Source organism: Chlorocebus sabaeus, chromosome 23 (assembly GCF_047675955.1).
Source record: "Chlorocebus sabaeus isolate Y175 chromosome 23, mChlSab1.0.hap1, whole genome shotgun sequence".
NCBI classification, from domain to species: domain Eukaryota; kingdom Metazoa; phylum Chordata; class Mammalia; order Primates; family Cercopithecidae; genus Chlorocebus; species Chlorocebus sabaeus.
Genome location: NC_132926.1, coordinates 68,877,030 through 68,896,922, shown reverse-complemented (window position 1 = coordinate 68,896,922; position 19,893 = coordinate 68,877,030). Strand labels below are relative to the sequence as shown.

Here is a 19,893-nt window from a genome sequence, read left to right as displayed (position 1 = left end):
CTGCCTCAGCCTCTCAAGTAGCTGGGACTACAGGCACACAGTACCGTGCCCAGCTAATTTTTATATTTCTAGTGGAGATGGGGGTTTCATCATATTGGCCAGGCTGGTCTCAAGCTCCTGACCTTGTGATCTGCTTGCCTTGGCCTCCCAAAGTGCTGGGATTACAGGCATGAGCCACCGTGCCCAGCCAGTATTTTCCCCTTCTAAGTCAACTTTATCTGTGTACAAAATTAGCAGTCGGAGCACAACTAGAAAACAAGCTTCTAATATTGCCAAGACGGAGAAAGAGAGTCAAGTCAGTCTAGTAATTGAAAGTGAAGTTCAGAGGGAAGTGTTTGAGGAATTCATTGCTTCACCCCCCTATCCAATCACAGATCAAACTCACAGCCAAACACAGAAGTGCTTGTGGGTTCCCGGGATTAAAAACTTCATCTTGGAAAAACTAGAGGCTTTAACAATTCTGCCGAACATTTCTATCCTGAAACATCACCTCCTTCAGTAACGGATACATGTCCTAAAAAAAATGGTACTCAAACTAGATCAAGCCCTAGGGTGAATAGCAGGAGTCACACGTACACATCTGTAAACACAGAGACACACACACAATATGCACACTTAAAGAGATGCACATACACACATACATACATGCACACAATGTATTTTAACTTCAGTAAGTCTGCACCAGGAGAGATGACGTTCTACACTAGATTCAGTATAAGTAAATGAGAGCAGGTGCTATAAAGCTAAATAAAATTTTATAGAAAAAAATTAAAAGGGGCAAATTCCATATTTTTTTTCAAATTCTAAAGACTATTAGTTTATCTTAAAGAACATTTTAATTGAGCTTAGAAAAGACGTGTTTACCTTGGAAAGTTAAAAATCACTGCCCCGATGTAATTTTATCAACCAGTCAGATTTAAGATTCCAGAGAAAAGTGTGTGTGTTTTTTAAATCTTACCTCTACACCTTAGCAATTTCAAACTACTTTCAAGAATGACTTCATAACAAGAAAGACCTAGTGATTCCCCAGATTACAAATGCCACAAAATTCTCACGGTGCCCTTGGTGCTACACACCAGCTTCTCTCAGCCCCATGCCCGGGAAGGGCCTGGCCATTATGGATGCGGCACGCTCACCCTCCTCCGGAGCCGGTCCCGCTCTTCCCGGATGGCATTCATGGTGGCCTTGGTCCGGTTCAGCTCTTCCTCTTTGCTGCACAGCATGGCGGTCAGGCTCTCATTCTCTTCCCTCAGCCCTGCCAGCTCCTTCTCCCACCGAGACCTCTCTTCAGCCAGGTTAGGATACAGGTCCCGGCCAAGCACCCCCTCAATCTCCTCAACTGTCTGTAAAACACAGCCCCAAAGTCAAGTAAGTTACCTTGGAAAAAGGGGATGGGAAGAAAATAGGCTGAACAGGAATAAATGTCCACAGAGGAGTGTGTTCTAGAACCACTTTGTTATTAACAGTGATCATGACTAGGGATACCCCAAAGTTATCCTGTTCCCAATTTCAGATGAGGCTCTGTCACTTGCCTGGGGTACAGTCTGTGTTACCCAGCAACCTTCAGAGTAAGAAAAACAGTGAGTCGTCTCCTGGCAGCTGAGTCTGTCTGTGGTGCTAGCTGACACATCCACACAATGCTTATTTCCTTCACTTGAGTTCTAGAGTTGGTGGATACACACAACCAGGCAGAAGGCCATTTAGTGATCCTGGTAATGTGAGGACAAACATGAGGTTGTAAACTGCATACAAAATCTAACTTGAAGCTTCCTAAATTATAGGCCTCCCACGTGCCAACTCAGCGATAAGACAGGTCACATTACCATTTCCAGCTTTTAGTGCCACATCCAAATTCAGATGGTGCAAATGAGGTTCAGTCTCAAGATGTGAAAGGCAAAAATAAACCTCATTGACACAGAAAAGAGGAAGCTCATTGTGGAGATTTCTAAGACAGCAGGGATTAAATTAATTAATAACAGCTTCAAAATGGAAAGGAAAATCTTAGTAGCACATACAGAGCTTTAAAAAATTCATTTAAAAACATTTAAAGGAGAAGAAACATGCATAATATTAGGAAAAAAAGGAAGAAGTCATTCTGCTTCACATTTACTGTCCTTTGAAAAAGGAAGCACAAGCCAGTGGATAATGAAACAAGAGGGAGAATTACTATGCAGAATACTATGTGAAGAGATGGGATAAGAAACCGAAGGCTGGCCGGAGGTGGTGGCTCACGCCTGTAATCCCAGCACTTTGGGAGGCCGAGGCGGGTGGATCACCTGAGGTCAGGAGTTCAAGACCAGCCTGACCAACATGGTGAAACCCTGTCTCTACTAAAAATACAAAAATTATCCGGGTGTGGGGGCGTGCACCTGTAATCCCAGCTACTCGGGAGGCTGAGGCAGGGAGAATCACTTGAACCTGGGAGGTGGAGGTTGCAGTGAGCTGAGATCACGCCACTGCACTCCAGCCTGGGCGACAGAGTGAGACTCCATCTCCAAAGAAAAGAAAAAAAGGAAGAGGAGAGGGGAGGGGAGGGAAGGGGAGGGGAGGGGAGGGGAGGGGAGGGGAGGGGAGAGAATGCCTCAAATACTAAAAAACATAAGGGTACATCACTCTTAGATGCTCATGTTGGTTCTCAAATCTTGCTGCCCCTTTCCCCATGTGCTGCTTTGTCCTTCCTTTAAGTCTGGAGACTCTCATCCTACTTGGCTCTGCTCCAGACCCTGTGGCTTTGTCCCTAGATGGTTGGTAGAGGCCCTTGGCCTCCTCCTTCCCTCTCAACCCCGAGGCTGGGGCTAGACCCAAGTTGACATTACAATCAAATATAGGGCCCAGGAGATTCCAGAGAAAGAAACACCAGCAATTGCTTCTCCCTGCCCTGAACCACATCAACTACATATTTGCAACTGAGATGAAGAAAGATGGAAAACCAGTAGTGTTACAAACACGCATCATGGTTTACCTTGTGACACCACAGTTCTTTTGTGCAATCCAGGATTCCTACTGACAGAAACTTGGGCCTACATTTTCTCTTTATGGGCTCCTCCTAGACTTTTAAATTTGAATTGCTATGTCCAGGTCACTACCTTATGTCAAAGGAATATCAAGATACTAGAGGCCTAGTATCAATAAGCCTTGACTTTCCCGTCATTCACAATGAGTTTGTGCAGATGCAAAAAATTCCTCTCACCATCTCAAACAGCAAGAGGAATTGATGAATGGACTCCTGAAATTGCATTCCAGAGGCCTTAGAGCTTTTCCAAAACTTACAGCTTAAGAGTGCTCTATGATGAACCACACTAAAATGACATGGTTCAATACTAGCAGTCGAATCATTTCCAAGTAAATTGTCCTTTTTACTGCAAAGCCAGTGAACCTGACTGCTGACATCAGGACTTTTTCTGAAAGAATTCAGCCCAACCAAAATTTCTAGGGTCCTCATTTCTACCCCATGGCCCAATCTATTGTATGGCTCTCATGGAAATTTTCATCCCTAGTAAGTATTTAAGAAAACTGCGCTTCAAGAGGATTGGACCATTTCCCTTTCAGAACCTCAAGGGGCCTCACAGAGGGCGAGGAAGGTCTACCTTAATTGCCAGGTCGCAGTGCTCACTGGCCGTGGTGAGCTGCTCAATGTGCCTGTCTACCTCGGCCACCGAGAGGCTACAGCTGCTCTTCTTTCTGCCGCAGACGACATTCTCCAGCCCCGTCAGCACCCTCTGCAGTTCTGAGTTCAGGTCACTGCAGTTGTCTGTGAGTGAATGAAGACAAAATGTGTTACACAGGGCAACAAATGCTCTCTGTTTTGCTTACCATGAGGGACCCATTCAGGTAATGGGACGGCAATGGAGCTTGACATTTCAAAGCTCAATGCCAGCCTGCCTAACCTCACAGGCACTGCCTCTGAGGCTTGGAGCCAGTGCAAAGCTCTTTTTATTAAGCAGTTTCAGACGATGGTCATTTTCTGAATTCTCTTGTCTTTCACTCAAAGCAGCCACATCTTGAGTTTCTTTAGTAAGAACAAAGAAATGCCCAGAAGAGGCTGTTGGCACTTCCAGAGCCTCTGGTCAACCTGTCTGCTCAGTCATTCAGACAAGCACTAACTGCGGAAAGATCCCATAACTTTACTAAATGTAACAAAAAGTCTCAGAATGAGCAGAGATGCTAGGTATTTTGAAAAATAGAAACTGTGTAAGAGATAGTCCTCGCCCTCAATGAGCCTAAAACCAAGACTTTTCCATGACAGAACCAATCAATATGCTCCACCGTTGCAATTTAATCCATGTTCTTTCATCGGGGGAAAAATAAACTGTTCTAACAAATTCCTTATTGTTCTCCAATAAGGCAACCAATTCTAATCATTTGATTTTGACTTAAAAACTTGGGTTGCTTTGAACTGCTGGACATCCAGGGCCTGGTCAGAGAAGTAAAAAAATAGTCATAATGTGACCCAGATGTATCTCAGAAGACAATTTTGTTGGGAAAAAAACTCCCCTTAAAGTCAAATACAAATTTTGTAACCAGCTATTTTGGATTCTGTCTATCGCCATGCCATTCAATTGTTGCAGGGCAGATGCTGACTGAGCATATGTAATCTTTCAGAGTATATTCTTCCCCTCCATCCAGCCTGACCCTGCATGAAAGTTGCTCGGTGTCTTCCATTTTCTTCTTCTCTGCTGCATGCTTCTCACCACAGGTTCCATGGACTAAAATGGTCGACTGCCTTTGGGACTTACCTTTGGAAGGCTTCAAGAAAACTCTTGGCACAACAGGAACAGGACTTCTCAGAATGTTTTAGTCAACCTCATCTGGTCGCCTCTATCTGTAAATTACCTAAATCTAGAGAGATCAGCCTAAGGCTTTCACTCCAACCAGTACACACAACTATTCCACCTACTTCTCAAACCTGTTCCTCCCCGATCTCTCCCATTTCCATGACTAGCACCTCTGTCCACCCAGTTACTCAGGTGAGCTCTGAGGCAACCTTCCATGCCTTTGCCTGACACACTAAATCCAATTCATCTTGTGACCACAACCTCCAAAACTTATCCTCAAACTGACCTCTTATTACCATCTCTACTGACACGATCCTGCTTTCAGCCATCATCATCTCTCAACTGGACCACTGTAAATCTCCTACCTCCACTCTCCCATGTGGTCACCAAAGTTAGCCTCCTAAAAGCGCAGATCAGAACAAGTTATTTTTCTAGCTCAAACTGTCTAATGGCTTCCCATCATCATTCATGTAAAGTCCCAACTCCTTACCAGAGTCTGTAAAACTCTGCATGATCAAGACTGATGTGCTCAGTTCAGGCTGCAACATGTTCCTGGGGAGCTTTTATAAACTACAGATGCCCAGGCCCCACCCCAAACCAATCACAATCACAATCTCTGGGGGTGGGGCTTGCACAACGGCAACTTTAGGTTCCTCAGGTAATTCTACTGTGCAGTCAGAGTGAGAACCACTGATCCGATCTTGCCTCACCCGACCACCTTCCCCTGTTCACTATGCTCCATTCACACTCCTTCCCCTCATTCACTATGCTCCATTCACACGCCTGGCCTTCTTTCTTCCCCTGGAATATGCCAAACTCCTGTCTGCTCCACGGGTTCCTTTTCCTTTGCTGTTTCCTTTGTCTAGGCTGATTTTTTAAAATTTTAATTAAAAAAAACACAAAACCCTCCTTTTTAGAGACAGGGTCTTGCTCTGTTGTACAGGCTGGAGTGCAGGGGTACAATCCTAGCTCACTAAAGCTTTAAACTCTTGGGCTCAACCTATCCTCCCACCTCGGCCTCCCAAGTAGCTGGGACTACAGGTACACAACACCACAACCAGCTTGTGTTTTTATTTTTGTGCAGAAATAGGGTCTATGTTGCCCAAATTGGTCTCAAACTTTTGGCCTCAAGCGATCCTCCTGCCACAGGCTTCCAAAGTCCTGAGATTATAGGCATGAGCTACTATGCCTGGCCAACCAAATTTCTACATATTGTTCAGCTCTCAGCTCAAATGCTACCTCCCAACAAGCTCTTCCCTATCTAAGGCATGGAGTTTCACCTCCTCCCTTGCCCAGTCCCTATCTTCTTATCCTATTTTTTTCATGGCAATTATCGCTATCTGATTTGACTTATGTGTTTGTTTTCTCTCCTCTACTAAAACATAAGCTCCAGGAAAGAAGGGACTTTGATCTTCCTCACCATTGTATCTCCAACACAGAATAGGGTAGGCAGTCAAATATTATTTTTTAAATGAGCAAAGAGAAATACCACATACCATTTATTTAATAAACAGGAAGGCTATAAACAGACTCTATAACAGTATGTTTTTCTTTTTCTTTTCTTTTCTTTTTTTTTGAGATGGAGTCTCACTCTGTCTCCCAGGCTGGAGTGCAGTGGTGTAATCTCAGCTCACTGCAAGCTCCGCCTCCTGGGTTCAAGCGATTCTCCTATCTCAGTCTCCCAAGTAGCTTGGAATACAGGTGTGTGCCACCACACCTAGCTAATTTTTATATTTTTAGTAGAGACAGGGTTTCACCATGTTGGCCAGACTAGTCTCGAACTCCTGACCTCAATGCTTTCGTTCCTTGTTATGGACCTCGACCTGAGCTGCTAAGAACTAGGATGCTTATCACTGCAGAGGCCCTCTGGAGATGGAGGCAGGTGGACACCACCCACTGGAGGTAAAGGACCCAAGTGAGGAGCAGAACTCCTCAGAGAACACACCAACCAGCCTCTGAATGACCATGTACCCTCTGGTGCAGGTCTCCTGGTATCCAGAGCTGGTGTGAATATGCTCTCCTGAGTTACGTGCATTAAGTGCTCATGAGCGACATGCTTATGAAGTATTCAGACATTCTGTGCTGATTTCCCTAGCACAGGTCCACCTGATACAATAATCACACTGGAAATGTCTGCTGAGGGGCTCTCACAGCAGGGCTGGAGGGGTGGCAACAGTTGCTTATTGAGGGTGCTGGGTTACAGGCAGCAGGAAGAGGGGCTAGGCATGTGACCAGTATTTCTTTCTCATACTTAAATTGGGCAGTTGCCGAGCCCTAACTCAGGCCAGAAGCAGAGTGCAAAGACGGGTAAGAGACTAACCTTAACTGTGAGAGACTCCCAGATTTACAAGGCCACTGCCCTGCCTCTCTGCCGCCCACCACTACTGTAAGGAAAGTAACCATAGAGGCCAGGCGCAGTGGCTCACTCCTGTAATCCCAGTACTTTGGGAGGCCAAGGTGGGTGGATCACCTGAGATCAGAAGTTCAAGACTGGCCTGGCCAATATTGTGAAACCCCATCTCTACTAAAAATACAAAAATTAGCCAGGTGTGGTGGCACACACCTGTAATCCCAGATACTGGGAAGGCTGAGGCAGGACAATCGCTTGAACCCAGGAGGTGGAGGTTACAGTGAGCTGAGATCGTACTCCAGCCTGGGCAACAGAGCAAGACGCAACACTCTATCTAAGAAAGAGAGAAAGAGAGAAGGAAAGAAGTGAAGAAAGGAAGAAAGGAAGAAAGAAAGGAAGAAAGGAAGGAAGAAAGGAAGGAAGGAAAGTGGCCAGGTGTGGTGGCTCATGCCTGTAATCCCAGCACTTTAGGAGGCCAAGGCAGGCAGATCACGAGGTCAGGAGTTTGAGACCAGCCTGACCAACATGGTGAAACCCTGTCTCTACTAAAAATACAAACATTAGCAGAGCACAGTGGTGCATGCCTGTAATCCCAGCTACTCAGGAAGCTGAGGCAGGAGAATCGCTTGAATCCGGGAGGTGGAGGTTGCAGTGAACTGAGATCGAGCCATTGCACTCCAGCCTGGGTGACAGAGGGAGACTCCGTCTTTAAAAAAAAAAAAAAAAAAAGGAAAGAAAGGGAAGTAACCATAGGTAACACAGTGCAGACACAAGACAGAGAGTTGGCAAGATGTGAGGTCATTCATGTTGATGCACAGACTCTAAAGAGTATCTGTCCTTCAAATCAAGAAGGGCTACACATGCTTTCTTTGGTGACAGGAAGCTGAATGTATAAAACACAGGTGGGGTGATGAACCCCACAAACTCCAGTTTGTGCTGCAGAGCTCTGCACTGTGGCTTCACACAGGCCCACCAGTTAGCACTTGGCTGTCCATTGCTATTTTTCCCTGTTTGGAGCCTCACGGGAGGATGAGGAGACTGGGCCACCTGGAGCAGGTATTCTGTGTCCCCTGTCAAGGTACTACCTCAAGGTACCAAGCACTCATCACCACGCATCCCCAGCATCCACATGGCTCCAGAGAGAACTGTCCTTCAGAGTCTGTGGCATAAGGTGCCACAGTAGGTCCTAAGTATGGGAGCAGAGTTGCTGAATCATATGGTAATTCTATGTTTAACAAAAACAACGAAAAGCAATGACTCAAATAATTGTACCCCAATGTTCATAGTGGCATTATTCACAGTAGCCAAAAGGTGGAGTAGCCCAGGGGTACACTGACAGATGAAGGAACAAAATGTGGTCTCTTAATACAACGTAATGTTATTCAGCCTTAAAAAAAGAAATAAAATTCTTTTACATGCTACAACATGAACCTTGAAAACATTACACTAATTAGAATAAATCAGACACAACATGACAAATATTTCCACTAATACGAGGTATCTAGAAGAGGCAACTGCGGAGACAGGAGATAAAGTTTACCAGGGGTGGGGGTGATGCAAGAATAGGGAGTTATTGCTAATGGGTGCAGAGTTTATGATGGCATGAAAATGTCCTGGAAATGGGTGGTGGTGATGGTCACATTAACTCTGTGAATGCCACTGAACTGTACACTTAGAAATGATTACCATGGTAAATTTCATGTTTATGTTACCACAATAAATATAATAAATGTATTTCAGTGAGTAAAATGAGGAGATATAAGCAAATAGGCATATGAAATGGAAAACAGTAACCTTCAGGAATGGCAGTACATTCAGAAAAGATTTGAGGTGTTGTAATTTAATTTAAAAAATTTTTTTCCCCTGTGGGTTGGAGAGCAGGAGAAGGAAGAAAGAGATATGGGAAGTCTAAGGATGAGGGGGAGTAATGTACTCTTTAGAAAAACCCTGGCCCCCACTGCCACATAACTCCACGAAGGGCAGCTGAGGAGGGCCCACTGGCTTTCTCCCTCAGCCTCGCTGTAGTTTATTTTTTTATTTTAAAAATTATTATTTTTTTTCCAGAGACAGGGTCTCATTATGTTGCCCAGGCTAGTATCGAACTCCTGGGCTTCAATCCTCCCACCTCAGCTTCCCAAGTGGCTGGGATTACAGGCGTGAGCCACCTGCGCTGTGCTTTATACATCAAAGGAAACTGCTACTATGTCCAGGAAACAGAGAGGAGGTCTTTGGTAGCAAATACACATTTCTTTAAGTGTATTTGTACTGTGCCTCTTTCCAAAGAATTTGAGGTTGCTTATCACAAGCAGCCACAAATAAGGGGAAAACACGGTGACTGGATCAGGGAAAGGCTGCGAGCAAACGGAGGCTGACCTAGCTGAGGGCTGACTCCTCTAGCCAGCCTTGAGCTTCCTGGCAGCCTGAGCAAATATGAATTATCTCCTGACAGAAAGGAGGAAGCATTCTGGTTTCACAAGGGAGACAAGGTGTTTTTGGCAACAGAGACTAGAAGGATTTGGGTACAAGGTACTTCATACGTGGTGTGAAGTGATGTGATGCCAGTCTCCTTAGCCAGTTTCACACATATGCAGAATTCATATGGTTTCTTCTTATGCTAACCTTCAGTTAAAATTAAAGTTGCAGACCATTTAAAGTACAAGGTAAAGGGAACTCTGGGGAGCGCTAGGCTCACATAATCTTGGCACTCAGTCTTCAAAGTTGTCTGATAAGACTGAACAGGACCCAGAAGACTGGATGGAACGGACCTCCCCCTTTGTCCAGTAGATGCAAACCAGTCATCTGCAGCCAAAGATGTGCTTGCATATGGGGTGGGGTTATGGTGTCTGGCGTAGTCTTTTTCTAATTTTTAAAACAGTTTTTGAGTTAATTGTCAACATTTTAAAAATTGCTAAAATTTATGGCTATTCTTGTAAAATGAGAAGATCTGACAATGCTGGGCCCAGCTTCTCAACCACAGCCATCTGCGGAGGGGCCAGCCGCAGACCCCGGGACTCAGCACGCCCAACCCACAGTGCTCCTCTGCTCTGCCCGCCTCCACCCAAGTCAGTGGCTCCTCCTGCCCTTTTCCTCTTTTCTAAATGCAGTTTTCCTCAGTTGGCCTCCTGATAAGAGCTCAAGAATACACAGCTCAGGTTATATTTTTCTAATGAGAACCAGGGCCTTAGGTTTTTATGTTGCTGTTTGGGGAAAGACCCACATACGGCAGGTCCTCAAATAACATTTTGTTCAACATCGTCTCATTATAACATAGATGAGGAGGGAAACACGGATTCCCAGCTGGGGCCACTGTCTGTGTGAAGTTTGCACATTGTCCCCTCCCCATGGCTGTGTGGTTTATCTCTGGGTATTCCAGTTTCCCCTACACCCCAAAGCTCAGCACGTTTAGTTCATTGGTATGTCTAAATAGCCCCAGTCAGAGACAGAGACAGAGAGACAGAGAGAACGAATGTGTGTGTCCTGCGATGGGATGGCACCTGGCCAGGGTGGGTTCCCATCCAGTACCCTGAGCTCCCGGGATAGGCGTCAGCTACCTGTGACACTGACCTGGAATGAGGGGTTAAATAATTATCTCCCTTATTTTTATTAATCTGCCCTAAATGTACATATAGCTCAAGTTTATTCCCACGCTTAATATTCGAAGTGTTTTGGGTCTCTATTTAGAAATTCACTAATGTTTCTGCTACAGGAACTTAACTCTTGATTATCTCAATTAACCATAAATCTGGTATCGTTACACGTCATTTCATTTAAAGTTGCATTTTCCAGGAACCTATCAATGACACTGAGGACTTACTATACTTTGGAAATCTGGAAAGGAGGTAAGAGGACATTCACGGCTATGAAAACTAAGAAGGCTAATGAGCCTTCTTGCTTAAACACACACCAGTGGGGGCAAAGCTGGTTTTCTTCTTTCTCACTTAGGATCAGCTATGCCTATGACCAGAGTTGACACCATTAACTATGGCAGAGTGGGTTCATTTTGAATCAGGTGTTAAAAGTTGCTTTTTTAAACAAACAAGCCCTGTAAAAATCCTAACTCAAATAAAAGTGCAGCTCCAACAAGTGAGATGTTACAAACACTCCCCTGGTCCACCTGATTCCAACCAAGCAGTCCCCTCTTCACCAGGATGACTTTGCTCCAAAGTATGGTTCCAGCTTCCAAAAGCACATGTTCCTGGGGATCGGTACTTGCTTCACACTAGTAGTTAGGTATCTGCTTAGTTTGGAAGCCTTCCATGCTGGGTCTTAAGCTTTGCCTTTGATACGGCTTGGGTTTGTGCCCTTGCCCAAAAACCATCCTGAATTGTAATCGCCAGTGTTGGAGGAGGTGCTTGTTGGGAGGTTACTGGATCATGGAGGCAGACTTCTCCCTTGTTGTTCTCATGATAGTGAGTTCTCATGAGACCTGGTTGTTTAAAAGTGTGTAGCACTTCCCCTTTCTCTCCTTTTCCTCCTTCTCTGGCCATGTAAGATGTGCTTGCTTCCCCTTCACCTTCTGCCATAATTTTAAGTTTCCTGAGACCTCCCCAGTCATGCTTCCTGTACAGCCTGTGGAACTGTGAATCAATTAAACCTCTTTTCTTTATAAATTACCCAATCTCAGGTAGTTCTTTATAGCAGTATGAAAATGGACTAATACAGCCTTGAAATCTCATTTTCCAGGAAGCCTTCCCAGTCCTTTGGCACTCAGCCCTAAAAGTTGATGATTTCATTCATTCAACAGTGTGTTCCCAGAGACTCGCAGTGCTGGGCATGGAACGTGTGCTCTACAGACACTGGATGGAATTAACATGTAAAATAAATGGAAGACTTTTTATAAGCCAACTTTTTAAAGTCCCAACTTTTTGTTAATTCACTTGTTAATCAAGTATCATCAAATTTAAAACATATCAAATGACATTATCACAGCCTGCTAATAAGGTAGAAAGCTTTCAATTAAGATCCCCAAGGTAGAAAGCTGTCAGTGAAATTAGAGACATAAGCCACAGAGAATTTTAGCCAGGCTAAGAAACAGAAGCATCTGTAGGCCTGCTGCAATGTGTGCTGTAGCAGGATTGGTCATTCACCATATCCTTGCCGCCTCCCAAGGGCCAACGCACACCACCCACCCCTCTTTTCTGACTGGGCACACACCATGCCTGGTAAAGCAATTCAAGGTGGAAGAAAGACCTACAGATTCTTTCAGCATCAACACAGACTTTCTGTAAAGGCAACATGTTATATCCCAGGGATGTAACAGTTCAGATCTTGTTGTAGCTCTACAGCTGAAACCAGGAGGGCTGTTGCTTTTTTTTGAGCATTCCTCTGTACTCTGCATACAGCAAGGCCCTCTTTAATTCCACTGAGGAACAAACACAAACCGAAAATAAGTAACATAGAAAATTAGAAAACAGAATAGTCATCTTTTAGGGCCAAACACCAAAGAGAAGACTGAAAGGTCTAGGAGGAAGGGAGAAAGAGTATCCATGGAGGTTACCCCTTGCTTTGTGTCCCATGTTGCCTCTGTCTACCTAAGACAAGAGGACTTAAGAGAACAATGTTGTGGTAGTTTAAAAACTCCTCAATATCACCTGTAACGGACAAACTGACATTAGGACCCTCCTGCTGCAACATGGTAATGAGGACCATCACCCACATACGTTCTTGCAAAAAAAAAAAAAAGTTAACCTCAAATCTTGTAAGAAAACAATCAGATCATCAGATTGAGGGACATTCTATGATACCACCAACTGACGTCCTCAAAATGGCAATGTCACGAGAGACAAAACAGCAGGAGGGAGGATCTGTTCTAGATTAAAGGACGTCAAAAGACATGAAAACTACATATAATGTGTGAGCCTTGACTGGATCTGGGACTAAACAAAAGCAACCAAGGACATTAATGGGACAACTGGGGAAATCTGAATATGGACTGTGGATTGTCAATGCTTCATCAGTGGTAAAATTCTCAGGTGTGATGAAGGTACTGTGTTTATTATAGGAGAAGGTTCCTTGTTGAGAGGTTTATGCATATGCCTTTAGGGGGTGAAGCATCATGATGTCTGCAACTTTCAAATGGCTCAGAAAAAAACATATATACAAACACAAATGCGAGCAAGAGAGAAAAAAATCAAAATGTGGCAAAATGTTAACAATTGGTTGATTAAGATGAGTGGTTTATGGAGGCTTGTTTTACCTTTTCCGTAAGTTTGAAGATCTTTAAAATAAAAAGTTGAGAAAACACATACCTCAACATTCTAGGCAAGAAAGTCTCACATGGTCTGGATATGCTGCAGTGGAGATTTAACATGGAGAGCACAACATGACCAATTCTCAGTGCAGCCACCAGAACAGGAGAGCTCTCCTGCAAGTGTGCCTTCCACATCCAAATGATCACCAAGTACACAGGCACAAGTTGACAGGGACAGGAGGCAGAGAAATTCTAAGTAGAAAAGGGCAGGGTCCCTGCTGAAGCCCCACCCTGAAGCCTAGAACCATGGCCCAAAGTGAGAATATGCAACCTTTTCTCCCCACTGGAATGCTACCTTTTCCGAAATCACCCATGGCCCACCCTGCCCCCCATCCTATACCCATAAAAACCCTGACCCAACTGGCAGAGAGCAGAGAAGGGAAGAAGAAGAGAAGCAGCTGGATGTCAGAGACCATGGTTTGATGTCAGAGAGCAGCAGCTTGACTTCAGAGCAATGGCTTGACACCATTGCTTTGGAGAGGAGTCCGGCTGGGGACAGCCAGGATCCAGGGGAAGATTACCTTCCCATTCCATCCCCCTTCTAGCTCCCCTTCCTGCGGAGAGCCACTTTTATTGGCAATAAAATTCTCTGTATTCACCACCCTTCAATTCTTTGTGCGACCTGATTTTTCCTGGATGTCAAACAAGAGCTTGGGTGCCATGGGTGCAGATGCTAAAGGGTGTCACACTGACCCTCTGCCTTCCGTGGTGGAGAGCAACTGCCTCACATGAAAAGGCAGAGGGCTCACTGAGCTGTTTAACACTTAAGCTGCCCACGAACGGCAAAGCTAAAAGAGCACTGCAACACATGCCCTCTGGAGCTTTGGGGGGTCACAGGTCTTCCCCCGAGATGCTGCTGTGGGGCCATCCTGGAGTTTTGCTCCTGCTGATGCTCAAAAGCACTTGCTCTGGCCCCTGCACCCACTCACCTGCATGCTCCTCCTCCCTCGAGGGGTTGAGAGCTGCGGACTGAGAAAGCGAGGCACCCCTGTCATGAGGCCTGAGAAGGGGTCAAGGAAAATTTCCTCTTTCAAAGTCAGGGTGGGGGACCTAAAAAGCGCAAGCTGCTACCCCATCATATTCTGACTATAGATCTCTGTTTCTTTTCTCAAAGCAATTGAGGCTGCATTTTCAGAACTTCTATTTTAGCAAAATCTTACCAGCTGGGGATTTGTTTTCATTTTCACTGTTGTCACTTTGAATTCCTGACACAGTTTGTTTCTGTGAATCAACAAACTTGGTCATAAATATGAAGGGATAAGGAAGATAACCTAACATCAACTCCAGGAAGCTGTCCTCCAGGACTGCGAGCCTCTACTGGCCTTGGTGTCCATCTAGGATCCCCCACTCTGCTCTGCGACAGCACCCCCACATAACTCCTAGCCATCTACCTGCAGCCTCAGTGGCAGAAATGTTCTTTTCTGGAAGAAAAGTTCTGTTTCACACACATGTGAAAAAAAGTTCAAATCTACTTATCTGACTGCTGATCACCTGGATTGGCACAGCTTTAAAAGAATGATACCCAGTTCTGCAGAGGATGGGAGGAAATCTTTGGGGTAAAGAGGGAATGGCAACTGACAATATACAAGAAAAGACTTAATCATTCAATACCTTTGAGAAGTAATCCTGAAGAAACAGAAGTATGTTTAGAGGATAAATTCCAACCCCTTCACTGTGCCTCCAGGGCTCTCTGTCATGACTGACTGCAGCCCAACTCTCAGGCCTCATTTCTGCCCACTCTCCCCCAGGCTCACCAACCTCCCGTCCGAATGGCCCTTTCTTATTGCCTGGGTCACCTGCAGCAGCTCCAGATCCCCTTCAGACAGGCTGTCTCCTGCCCTTGAGAACAATCGGTGGATCCTCTATTAGCACTCATCCCAGGCCCTGTGGCCCTCACGCTAACAGGAGTGAGAGGATTTCCATGCAGCCAGAAGGAGGGGGAAGATGTGGTTCTGGCATCCAAATGTGATCTGCAAAATATTTTCTCATAGCAGCAACGTTCACACTGATGGCTGTGGATGCGGTAACAACACTAGCAAGGTCCCGAAGTTATTTCCATGACAGATTACATAGGCTTTCTGAGGCTGGTTTCAGCAGCTAACGCTCCTTTATTGTAATGCTGGTTTTAAGAAAAATTATGTCATGAATTTCAAATAACCAAAACAAAATCAACCTTAAAAGACATGGTCTGTTTAGAAAATAAAGACTGTTTCTGTTAATAATAGGAGTTCATGAATCCCAAGAACTGTGGGAGCTCATTTTGAGAAAAGGCTGTAGATCAATGCTTTTCCATTTCCATCTTCTACCCCAAGTCTCTTCTGGGGACTGAAAAGTTATGGAACAGCAGACTGTGGGGGAAATATTCCAAAGTAACACAAACTGAAGTAGAAAAATAACCTTTCCTGCTCTCAACCCTGGTTACTCTAAGGAAGATTCTGGAATGACTTTAGGGGGTTCTCCTCAGTTGCTTAGCTCTGCTACCATTTGCAGACAGGTCTTATTTGACCAGGCTCAGATCCCTGGGAGAAAACACACAGTCACCCCAGACAGTGCTCCAGTCAATCAGTGTTCAAACTGTTACCTGGTTCTCAGGGATGATCCATATTGTGACCCTCTCCAGAGAAATTAAGTTGCCCATATAAACAAAAGAAAAAAGTAACAAAGGGCTTGGCCTGTTACATCAACTAGTTAGACTACAACTTTCAGTCCGGTCTAACCTTTTCAGTCTGTGGACTAGAGGATCACTGACTATCTAGCTACCTCGTTCCTAGCAAAAAGTGAGTGTTCTCCAGACAGCCTGCTTTACCTGTGTAAACAGTTCTCTCCATGTCTGCAAAAACTTTTTGGAAGAGGCAGGGCTGCCTTTCCCTGCCCCGACCCTCTCTCCTCACTCTGAGTGGCTGCTTGACGCTTGTAAACACTTTTTCCTGAAGCCATTAAGCTTCATGAGCCAGTAAGCCAGGAAAATCTGGCTTTAGCATCAAACATATTTCACAGTCACAACTGCACCAAAAAGCCAGGTTTCATGTGTAAATTCTTCCTTGGTTGTCCTCCAAAACCTACTCATACAGAGGAAAAATCTAAGTGATCACACCAGAAAGCAAGGTATTCTATGTATAGAACACCTTGGGGTATGAGTAGAGTTCAACCCTAAGGGTATAAACCTCAACCCTCAGGGCATAATGGTTTCATATTTCAATCCTGAGGGTATAATAGTTTGATAGTGCTAAATTCCAGAAAAATAAAAATTTATCACCTAAAATCGGAAGAGATCTCAAAATAACAGAACGCTTCACTGGCTGTGCAAAGGCCCATACAATCAGGGATTTTGTTTTGGAAACAATTGCTCCAGAAAAGCACTGCTGTTGCATTAACAGAGGTGGGAAAATGATCCGCAGGAAAGGACACCAAACATGCTCTAATATGCATGATGCAATGAGCCTGTGTGCACACATCTGTGCTCTGCTCTATTGCAATACCCAGAATCATTGGGTCCAAGAGTGTTGTTTCTATTTTAATATGAAGGGCCACAAAATCTGACTGCAAATGCTTCGCTATTAAGCCAGGTGCTTGTGATCACACAGCTGCTCCCTAATTCCCCCATCAGCCCTAGAGACCTCAAAGGACTGCAGTAAGCAAAGGAAATCAACCACTGGCATGTCTTCCTGTTTAAACCAAGGACTATCAAAGGAAAGCCATCTATAGAAACACAGACGACAACAACAAAAACAACTTCTTGGCTTTGTGGCCTTGGACAAGTGACTTACCCTCTCTAAACTCCATTATCCTGATTTTACAGATGAGGAGCTCTTCAGGGCATCCTTCCGGGTTGGGGATTAAACATGAGGGATGCATGTAAATGCTTGACACAGGGTAAGTGAGTAAAGCATGTTAGCTGGTATATCCACCCTCTCTTTTAACGGCAAGCCTTTGCCAGATGGAGGACATAAAAATTCTAAGCAGTGACTCCTACCTTGGCTTTGTCCACTTAATTACCTTTATTTTCTGAACAATTGTGTGACCAGGTTTGAAAAGAGGAATTTTTTTTAAAAAAAACATGCAACATGACAGAGGCTGGAATCTTTCTCCTTTATTTGACTGCTTAGGTAAGTCAAAGCACTTTTTAATTGGATCGTTTATTCCTCCGGGTTTGGAAGACAGTGCCCAGGAACTAGCCTACTGAAGGGGCAGCTGGACTCTGATGGGTGGGGTATGAAAATAAAAGAAAGTGTGTTTTGATGAAGTGAATAGGCTGGACTTAGTCCTATTCTCTTTGGAGATCAGCAAATATACTGCAGCAAATTCTGCAGCTCAAGAAAACCTCTGGGTTACTAATGCAGGTTTGCAAATATAGCAACTATAATGAAATGGCTACTTTTAAATGATTTCCTATAATGGTGCTTATATATGGAAGCTTTTTTCCCTGTTGAAGAAATTTAATTGGAAAATGGCAAAGGAATAAGAAGAGGAAGACGGCCAGTTCCACTGAACAAACACACGACTGCACTGTGTGAGCAGCTTTCATGAACTCCTCCTTGTTGTGCCCAAGTGTTTGTCCTCCTGGGGGATCTGGCAGAGCTGCCGCTGCCCGGTGCACCCTCCTCCTCACGGGCTCCGACCCCACTCAGTCCCCGGATTCCTGCTCTGCTGTGACCTCTGGGAAGCATTGTTCCACGCTCCTCCCCGAGGTTATCACCAGGGCCACTGCAGGCATGCTATGGAGTCTTAACTGCACTGTGAGGTCTTCCCTGTGGACCTGTCTGCATCCTCCAAAGAACTGTGAGCTTTGGGATGGGGTTCATTCACTGCTGCTCAAGTATGTGAGTATTTCCTATGTGCAGGCACTGCTATGCTGATCAATTAGGCAGGTGAAGTCCCTGCCCGCGTGGAGCCTGCACTCTGACATGACAGCCAGATAAAGCTTGATAACACACAAGGAAGAGAGTACAAACACAATCCACCCTCAGGGAGTGACCCATGCTATGAAAGAAAATGAAGCAGGGAAAGGGAGGCGAGTGGCTGCAGAAGAGTGAGGGATGAGGCGTGACTCTAGAGGGGAGGCCGGGGGTCCTCTGCAGAGACAGCTGCTGAGGAAGGAGGGCTCCAGGCGGAAGGAACAGCCAGCACAGAGCCCCGGGCAGGAGAAGCAGCTCAGGCTGGAGGAACAGGAAGCCAGGAGGCCAGAGTGGCCGGGGCTGGAAGAAAAACAGGCCAAATGGCCAAGGAGGAGGCCAGAAGCAGGGAGCACCCTGTTGGCTGCGTGCTGGGAATCTACAAGTAACTCTAGGCTTGAAGGATTTGAGGGTGGGAGCAAAGTGACCTGACAGCAGATTCTGTCTTTCATCCCCAGTACCTAGCACAGCCCCAAGTGAGTCTGCTGACTAAATGAGAAAAAAAGCTTCTATGTGTGGACAGAGAACACGTATCAACACTGGGCAGGGAAGGTCACTCCCCTCCAGGAACTCAGTCTTCTCAGGAAAGAGGCTACCACCAGTTATAACTAACCCATGTGTTTTTAAGTGAGGGACAGAATGAAAAGAATAGTTTGGGAAAATGAGGATGCCCGTGGCGCAGAAAGGAGGACGCTGGCTTCTGTGTGAGGACCAGTGCTACAGACACCACCTCATGTCAGGAGGTCCAAGAAGTCCCACAGGAAAGACATCCATGTAAGAGGGTTTATCCCTGCATTTCCCAAATGTATTTAATTATGGAACTTTGTTGGAGTGCAGGTCACTTATTAATTCCATAAAATACAATTTGAGAGAAGTGAATAGAGGGATCAGTATAGGGTTGACACTCTACAATGATTAGCAATTTCCAGGCTGTTTAAATCTGTCTGGCTGCCTAAGGCGGAAGACAGAGTCCTGAAGCTTGGGGTTGCCAGGGTTAGAGATTTATGATGCCTGTATGAAGCCAGGATGTATGAACTTAGCATGCTGGTATGAACTTGGCACATGCATGGTCTGGTTACAGGGAGTTGTGTGTATTGTAACATAAAGCCCAGGGTCTGGGTTCGGTTTAATTGGGGGAATTGTCTTCACTCCTCATGATACTTCTGCCTGGTTTAAGCTGCTACCAACATACAGCTGTCAATGGCTTTGATGCATTTTATTTGGCCTTAGATGCAATCCAGACTACTGATCGCTCCTTCCTTATTAGAGCCTCTTCTGCCGCACTGGCTTCCAGAATACCACTCTCCTCATTTTATTCCTTCATCTTTGGCTGGCTGACTGGTGGATTGGTTGATTACCTCATTCATTCATTCCCACTACTATCTTTAAACACATGTTATGTGCCAGGCCCTGTGATAATCTCTGAAGATATACTAGGAGATGAAACAAACATGCTTCCGCCTAGTGGAATTTAGTGGGAGAGTCAGTCAAGCAAATAAATACTATTACATAATTTAAAATGTTAGTGTGATAGTAAGATACAAATGGGGCAATGACAGAGTCAACAATTATCATGTGCAAACACCCTGATGTCTCCCAGCTGCTTTTCTTCAGCCCAGGTCTCTC

At 45.0% G+C, this 19,893-nt stretch overlaps 1 protein-coding gene across 2 annotated transcripts in view; it reads right to left on the bottom strand.

The window, feature by feature from the left end:
- MCC (MCC regulator of WNT signaling pathway) overlaps positions 1-19,893 on the bottom strand; it is a 474,315-nt gene that overhangs the window by 76,824 nt on the left and 377,598 nt on the right. For both annotated transcript variants that reach the window (XM_008014163.3, XM_008014164.3), the window contains 2 exons: positions 3,588-3,751; positions 1,137-1,343 (listed from right to left, as the gene is read on the bottom strand). In XM_008014163.3, the coding sequence (XP_008012354.1) occupies positions 1,137-1,343; positions 3,588-3,751 (371 nt within the window). The remainder of the gene's footprint in view (positions 1-1,136; positions 1,344-3,587; positions 3,752-19,893) is intronic.